Consider the following 8379-nt stretch of genomic DNA (forward strand, 5'->3'; position numbering starts at 1 on the left):
TCGTTAACTAGATGCAACCATGCAAGGCTCTCGGACTAAAGGTGACCAATGGTTTAGCAAAGAAAAGCTATTAGGAAAAAAAGCAGAAGACATCCGGGGGAGTTCTCAGTAAGTCTGAAAGCGGGTGTCGGGAGCCACTAGGTGGGAGTTGTCCACGGTGCTGATATTGCCAGGAAGCCCTTTCCCCACGCTGCCTAGGCTCAAAGTGTGGCTGGCCAGCCTTCTGCTTTTTCTTTAATCCCTGCTCAGCTCTTTTTCCAGCCTAAGGTGGCAGCCTTTGTTAAGGGCAGCCGGTGTGCCTCGCCGGCTCTTAACTACTGAAGCTATACCCATCTACTAGGGATTTTGCTACCCCACTCTTTTTCTTTTCCGTTATGGCAAAGACTGGTAAATACTGGGTGCTTGAGGACAACTTTGAACCAGAAGCCATTCTTCACTTCCTGAGAAGGGAAGCCCTTCAGTGCATAAGCACTCCTTCCAACATACGGAGCACTGAAACACACATCTATGCCCTCAAATGTTCGAATACACGTCGACAACCACGCACGTAATCATTTATCCACGATTATAAAATCCCACCCGTGCTCATACGTTCCCACTCAGGTTCACGCTTGAACACTCAACCACAACCGCACATTAACACATTTGCACACGCAGGCTTTCCGATAACGAACGTTCCTGAGAGCGGCGTCTGCCAAGGTGCTCTGGCGGCGTTTATTTTTATGTTGTTGATTCCGAATGCTGGATGGATTTAAAGGAAGCCCCTTAATTCTGACAGTGAGGCAGAGGTGTATTCTCTTGAGGTCTCTCGGCGCCAGGAGGGGGCCCATGAAAGCCCCAGCGGGATCTAGAGAACGTAAATAATAAATAAAAGGGCCCAGGCAGGCCGAGCTGGGGAAACCCTGCATTAAATCACTTCCCAAATCACAGCCTCGTCGTCCTCCATCCAATAGCTCTAAGCAATTTGTGGAGTTGGGGGTTGGAATCAATTTTTTTCCGTTCTCGCAGGTGCAATATGAATCAATTATCTTAATTAAGATTATGCCGCAAGCCCTGGAGATTTGGGGAGAACGGGTTTTGCGCTCCAGGCGATAGTGAGGCATTTTAATAGCGTCTCTCTTGCTCCTGGCTCTCTCCTGTCGCCTGACTGTCGAGTCCAGGCAACTTCAGCTTCTGGCCAGGACCTTGGAGTCCAACTGCCTCCGGAGAGGCTGAGGAGCAAAGCCGGAGTCACCATAAAGGTCTGATCCTAACAGCATCCTCTGGCCTTCTATGGGCCCTACAGCTACAAGGCCTAAGGGGGGCTTTACTTTTCAGTGGCTGGTCCTAACGATCCACTGCGCCCTAAGGTCTCCAAGTACTCCTTGTGTTGGGTACCAATGGCCTCCTGCGAATGGAACGTGCCCAGGCCAGGCCACCTGACCCCAGGGCCCTGTAGGGAGAGGCTCCGGAGACTCTGAGTCGGTGGGGCAGCCATGGACACACTGGGTCGTTTCATGGAACGCAAGCATCTGTTTCTGAGAAAAACAGGTCACTACCCTGGACGCCGCCAGCCGAGACCCAGCTCTTTATCTTAGCTCCGTGAATGTGCTCCTGCCCCAAGGACAGGCCACACTCCACTCCTCTGTCCCTTCTGCCCTCCTCTCCCATCCCTCCCCAAGCCTCTGCTTCCCTGCGGGCGCCCAGGGCTGCGGCTGTAACGGCCTGGACGCGGGTCCATTGCCGCGCTGGGGACGAGGACCCAGCGGGGTGGCAGATTTAGGGCATTGCTCGAGGGCACTGAGTCATGAAAAGCGGCTTTTGTTGCTTACGCGTGCAGCTCGCGTGCCGCCCGGCTGCCTAGGGCGCCGGTGGGGCCAGAGCTGGGGGAGTGCGGCTACCCGCCCCGCCACCATGCCAGCAGATTCAGTAGCCACAGGGGCGCCACCGCGCCTCCAGCTGGGTACAGTTCAGGAGGCCCCACGGTCTTGTCCCACATCCCGAATACACACACACAAATCAAAAAATTTAACTGCCATTCTTATTAGGCAGTCGCTGCCTCCAGAGAGCTCAGCAGATATTTGCAGGGTGCCTCGGTGTTTGTGACTGGGATTTGATTGGTTTCAGGGCCACATCACAGTACAGCAAGCTGGGAAGCTCAATGTAAGACCTTACTTCAGGTCCTAGGAATATCTAGATGTACTTAACCTTTCCAAATCTTTGAGCCATCTCTTCTATCCTGCCCCAACAACTCTTCTGTAGCTTCCTCCAAAACGGAGAGGTAATAGCAGCTAGAATCCAATGATCTTCACTGTGCATAGACCCTGGGGTTTAGCAGGGACCTAGCATCCTGAGGTCTCCGTGGTTTAAAGCCAGCCCCCAGAGTAAAATCAAGGACACTGCTTCTTGTTCGTTCTGCTCTTTGACATTTGACAAAACAAAGAAAAGGCAAAACCCCATTCAGTTCTGCTCGGGAACCACAGAACTATTGATGCCAAATTTGGGGCCACCAAAAATCTCCCTTGCTTTTCTGGGTCTGGAAGACTATATCCAATACCTCTATGTGCTGAGAATCTCCTTAGAACCCTCTCTCCCTCCTGCTTCCCATACCCATCCCACTCCAGTCCTTCAACCCTGACGGGCAATTCCTTTACTTAAGCAATTCAAGTAGCATGCGATCATTGCGAAGGGGTTGAGGAGGGCAAGAACTTAAGAAAGGCTTACTTAGAAGAGGAAGTAGAAGAGAAAGGAGCCAACCATTCCTCCTCTTCTCCCTGCATTGCAGGGAGGCGTGGAGGGGTATTCTTCTGGAACATGCCTTGTTCAGAAGGAGACAAAAGAGAATCTTTATTTAAGAGTAGATAAAGATCTTTCTTCCAGAATAGGCTTTGCTTGACTCAAAAGATAGAGAGGTCTGGTCAAATCAGGGGCTTGGAGTCTTGGAGACCCCTCCAAACAAAGATGTGCTAACACTTTCAAGAGGACTTAAATTAAGTGCCTTTGCAACCTCTCTTTAAGAGTTTTCTGACCGAGGATTCTGGAGATTGAGCAACATGGGCTAGAAGAAGACTGAGGTTGAGATTAAGGTCTGTGTCAGGAATAAAATGCCAAGTTGGGGCCACAGGGTTGTTGAATCTCAGCATTCCCTAGACAGGCTAGGTGAGGTCATGTTTTTCTACAGAAGCTTCTGAAGGCCAATGGAACCAAGGGCAGCTGGAAAAACCTAGCTTTAGGCACAGAATTCTAAGGGTCAAATTTGAAAACTGTCTTAGGGAATAGGAGCCCGTGAAGACTAGAATACGAAGGGTCACATTTTGGGAGTTCAGTGGCAGGTGGGAGAGGGTAATCTAGTCAGGAAGGGTGAGAACTAGTCAAAGCTACGTTTCCGGATGAGGTCATTTTTATATGAAATATACGATTGCCTTGAGGGGTGATGGAGATTAGAAGCCAGCCACCCTTTGGTGCCAATGAGCAAAGCGGCTGCCAAGGGATAGAAGCCAAGAGATGGGCCTCTCGGAGAGGACAGAGCGTCAAGCTGCACAGACCATTGTCAAGAGGAGGGTTCTTCAGCGCACCCCAGTCTCACTGATTGTGCCTGGTTCACCTGTCTCCCTTTCCGCTCTAGACAAGCTTCAGTCTAGGACCTAGACACAGTCATCTTAACCTTTCCCGCTCGCCTCCAGCAAACCCCTCCTCTACGTCCTCTGCCTTCTGCCGCCACAAAGGGTTAATCTCTCCTGCGGGTAAAAACAGGTCCACGGAGTCTCTAACTGGCGACAGATGGGCCACTTTCTTCTGGCCACAAAGGGGCCGGAATGGAGCGCTCCGCGGCATACAAATAGGCAGGTCACGTGGTTCCCGGCTCTTGGCTGGACCGGGAAGACCATATGGCGCATGCCGGGGAGGAAGGAGCAGGGGCGGAGGTACTGTGGGGGTGAGGGGAGTGGTAGTGGAAGGGGGCGGGAGGGGAGTTCTGGGGAGGGGTGAGTAGGGGCGGGACACGCTCAGCCCGGACGCGTGCGCGATTGTGGGGCGCAGAGACCAGCTCGTTGCTCAGCTCGCGGCCCCGCCCGCGCTCAGCATCAGCAACACGGCTATATAACCCTAGCGCCCGCGCCACCGGGACACGAGAAATTCGCCCACGAATAAGGCACGGTGTCCCGAGGCTCCAGGGTTATGAGATCGTCACTGCTCAGGACCTTCTAACAACAGGTAATTACGATTCCTATTTTTTTCCTCTCTCGAGAATAAAAGCATTAATTGAAGAACTGTACCTTGGTACTTTGCATGCGCACATTCGTGGAGCTGACCGTCCGTGTATTGAGATCAGTGTCCCCCCTCCCCGTAATTACCCACAAGTTCTCGCACATAATGAGTCCCAGCACTCAAGTACCCCCTGCAGGTTTTCTAATTAAATTTAATTTTTAATAGTATAGGAGCTTTTAGGATGTTTGTGGGGGGAACTGTAATTATTTGTAAGCGATTATTTGAAAGTCCCTAAAGCAAGCAACCACTTCACGTTCTCACTTATTCCGGTGAGGAAAGAATTGCCTGCTCCCCAGAGTTTTATTTTGTGTGCAGATATTTAGGTGCACTGTGAATTTGAAGCTATTTATGCCAGGGGCATGGAGTAAGCACCGCCTGGGAAACTGATCCCACTCTGAGATAGTTTAGCTCAAAGGTGAGGGAAGAGAAAGGTAGGAAAGAGGACTTCTACTACCTGTTACTGCTCCAGAGGCGGCCAAGTCCCCAGCAGCCTCTGCTGGGGCCAGACATTCAATTGTTTTACTAAAGGCTTTTTCCAGTCCTTATTAGAAGCGGCACCTTCACCATTGCCAATCGCTGACCATTGTAATTGCTCAATCTTTTAAAGGGAGGTTTGAGGCGAACTTTGAAAAGCCCCAATAAAGAGCAGGCGGCCCTTTCAATGGGCTGTTTATTAGAGAGGAGCCTTCGGCACCTGATCCCCGGCGCGTGGGAGAGCCTCGCCTGGGAGCCAGAGCTTTTGTACAAGGTGGGAATTTAGCAGGGGGTGTGAGGAGAGGAAAGAAAGGCAAGGGAAAGACGGAGGGCGTGTGCCCACTTCTGTGGCCAAATGTGGCGTTGATAGGAGCATAATTTGGTAGAAACTACTTTTGCTCCTGCATTGGCCTCCAATCTCCCTTCTGGATAATCTTCTTACAAATCCGGGTCAGTGTTAGTAAATTACGTAATGGTTCTTCTATTTATTTAAACCTCTAAGTACCGAGAAACCAGAACAGAGATGGGGGTCTGAATGTTCCATTTCCAAACTAGTCATTTTGTGTGTGTGTGTGTGTGTGTGTGTGTGTGTGTGAGAGAGAGAGAGAGAGAGAGAGAGAGAGAGAGAGAGAGTTGGGAGTGAGTTGGGACACTTGCAGAAAAACATGCATACAGCACTTGTTTCAACACAGGCATCTGATCAGGCATTGAATCGCCCTGCACACACTTAAGCTGATCACTAGGAAATGTACCCACAGCCATCCCTACAGCCCCAGCACTGTCTCTACTACGCAGCAGCGAGGCACAAACATGCCAGCATGAAGTGCTGCGTTCAACTTTTCCTAGAGGCATCCCCTTGCAGCGGACTCTTGTGTGTTTCTAATCCTGTGCATTTCTGCAGGATTGGGGAGAGGGAGTTGAAGGCTTATTTAACGTTTAAATTTAGTAGGGTTTTTTTTTTTTTTTTTGCATTTTCCTTCTTTCTTTTTCTTTCTGCTTGCCTCCCTCCCTGTTCAATACAGGAAGTGGAAATATGACCAAATCATACAGCGAGAGCGGGCTGATGGGCGAGTCTCAGCCCCAAGGTCCCCCAAGCTGGACAGACGAGTGTCTCAGTTCTCAGGACGAGGAACACGAGGCAGACAAGAAGGAGGACGAGCTCGAAGCTATGAATGCGGAGGAAGACTCTCTGAGAAATGGAGGAGAAGAGGAGGATGAAGATGAGGACCTGGAGGAAGAGGAGGAGGAAGAAGAGGAGGAAGATGATCAAAAACCCAAGAGACGGGGACCCAAAAAGAAAAAGATGACCAAGGCGCGCCTAGAGCGTTTTAAATTAAGGCGCATGAAGGCCAACGCCCGTGAGCGGAACCGCATGCACGGACTGAACGCAGCGCTGGACAACCTGCGCAAAGTGGTACCCTGCTACTCCAAGACCCAGAAGCTGTCCAAGATCGAGACTCTGCGCTTGGCCAAAAACTACATTTGGGCTCTGTCAGAGATCTTGCGCTCAGGCAAAAGCCCTGACCTGGTCTCCTTCGTTCAAACGCTCTGCAAAGGTTTGTCCCAGCCTACCACCAACCTGGTGGCTGGCTGCCTGCAGCTCAACCCCCGGACTTTCCTGCCCGAGCAGAACCCGGACATGCCCCCGCATCTGCCCACTGCCAGCGCTTCCTTTCCGGTGCACCCGTACTCCTACCAGTCCCCTGGGCTACCGAGCCCTCCCTATGGCACCATGGACAGCTCCCACGTCTTCCACGTCAAGCCGCCACCACACGCCTACAGCGCTGCCCTGGAGCCCTTCTTTGAGAGCCCCCTGACTGATTGCACCAGCCCTTCCTTTGACGGACCCCTTAGCCCGCCGCTCAGCATCAACGGCAACTTCTCTTTCAAACACGAACCATCCGCCGAGTTTGAAAAAAATTATGCCTTTACCATGCACTACCCTGCAGCGACCCTGGCAGGGCCCCAAAGCCACGGATCAATCTTCTCCGGTGCCGCTGCCCCTCGCTGCGAGATCCCCATAGACAATATAATGTCTTTCGATAGCCATTCGCATCATGAGCGAGTCATGAGTGCCCAGCTCAATGCCATCTTTCACGATTAGAGGCACGTCAGTTTCACCACGCCCGGGAAACGAACCCACTGTGCTTACAGTGACTGTCGTGTTTACAGAAGGCAGCCCTTTTGCTATGATTGCTGCAAAGGGCAAATACTCGAAGCTTCAAGTGATATATGTATTTATTGTCGTTACTGCCTTTGGAAGAGACAGGGAATCAAAGTTCCTGTTCACCTTATGTATTGTTTTCTATAGCTCTTCTATTTTAAAAATAATAACAATACAGTAAAGTAAAAAAGGAAATGTGTACCACGAATTTCGTGTAGCTGTATTCAGATCATATTAATTATCTGATCGGGATAAAAAAAATCACAAGCAATAATTAGGATCTATGCAATTTTTAAACTAGTAATGGGCCAATTAAAATATATATAAATCTATATTTTTCAACCAGCATTTTACTACTTGTTACCTTTCCCATGCCGAATTATTTTGTTGTGATTTTGTACAGAATTTTTAATGACTTTTTATAATGTGGATTTCCTATTTTAAAACCATGCAGCTTCATCAATTTTTATACATATCAGAAAAGTAGAATTATATCTAATTTATACAAAATAATTTAACTAATTTAAACCAGCAGAAAAGTGCTTAGAAAGTTATTGCGTTGCCTTAGCACTTCTTTCTTCTCTAATTGTAAAAAAAATACACAAAACAAATTGCACAATTTGAGCAATCCATTTCACTTTAAAGTCGTCCCTTCTCCTTAAAATAGAAACCAGATCCATAACACTCAAGAAGATAAAAAAAAGATGCATTCCTTATCAAAACTTACCAATTCATGGCTTGCACAAGCTTGTATATACATATTATAAATAAATGCCAACACACACTCCTTTGAATCAAAAGCTGCTTGACTATCACATACAATTTGCACTTGTTCATTTTAGTCTTTTCTTTGAATCCCATGATTTTGCGGAGTGTCTGAAGCTATTGATGTTTCCAGAAAAATATAAATGCATGATTTTATACATAGTCCAACAAATGGTGGGGTTTGTCATCTATTCATGTAATAAATCTGAGCCTAAATTTATTCAGGTTGTTACTGTTGGGATTTATACCTACGTAGTCAGTTAGTACAGTAGCGTAAATAAAGCTCAAATCATTGAATTCCTAACTAGAACAATAGCTATCGCATGTGAAAACGCGGTCCAGAGTAAGTGCTGTCTGCAGTGTGATGCTGGTACTACCGGAACTGGCCTGTACTGTAACCTTGTTTGTAATCCTGTGTGTTATGGTGTAATGCACAATTTAGAGAACACTCATGCATTTGCAATAAAAATAGTCTTGAAAATCCAAGCAATTGTTTTGTTTCTCCCAAAAGTGGTTTTTAAAGGATACAGTTGTACCCGGGGGGATCGGCTTCTGCATTTGCTGAGTTAACAATGCCCAGCACACTAGTTGGAAAAGTCACTTTGCTTGGAGAGTCATCACTTCTTCATAGGCAATAGATCAGTCTTTGGAATACTGGGCAGCATAGGAAACTGGACAAACAATTGTGCTTTTTCTTTACATTTCTTTAGCTTTGGGTAGACTCTTTTTTT

The 8379-nt window shown here is 48.4% G+C and overlaps 1 protein-coding gene across 1 annotated transcript; it reads left to right on the forward strand.

Annotated features, from left to right (window-relative positions):
- The first annotated feature begins 5701 nt into the window (after nucleotides 1-5701).
- Neurod1 (neuronal differentiation 1) lies at nucleotides 5702-8053 on the forward strand. Its single transcript, XM_050120660.1, has one exon. The coding sequence runs from the start codon at nucleotides 5753-5755 to the stop codon at nucleotides 6821-6823; it is 1071 nt and encodes a 356-aa protein (XP_049976617.1). The 5' UTR covers nucleotides 5702-5752; the 3' UTR covers nucleotides 6824-8053.
- Nucleotides 8054-8379: the final 326 nt, after the last annotated feature.

Source organism: Alexandromys fortis, unplaced genomic scaffold (assembly GCF_014885135.2).
Source record: "Alexandromys fortis isolate MF-2015 unplaced genomic scaffold, M_Fortis_MF-2015_v1.1 scaffold_8_1_9099942, whole genome shotgun sequence".
In the NCBI taxonomy this organism is placed as follows: Eukaryota; Metazoa; Chordata; class Mammalia; order Rodentia; family Cricetidae; genus Alexandromys; species Alexandromys fortis.

Coding starts and splice junctions, on each gene's coding strand:
- Neurod1 (XM_050120660.1), top strand. CDS start 5,753: ATGACCAAATCATACAGCGAGAGCGGGCTGATGGGCGAGTCTCAGCCC.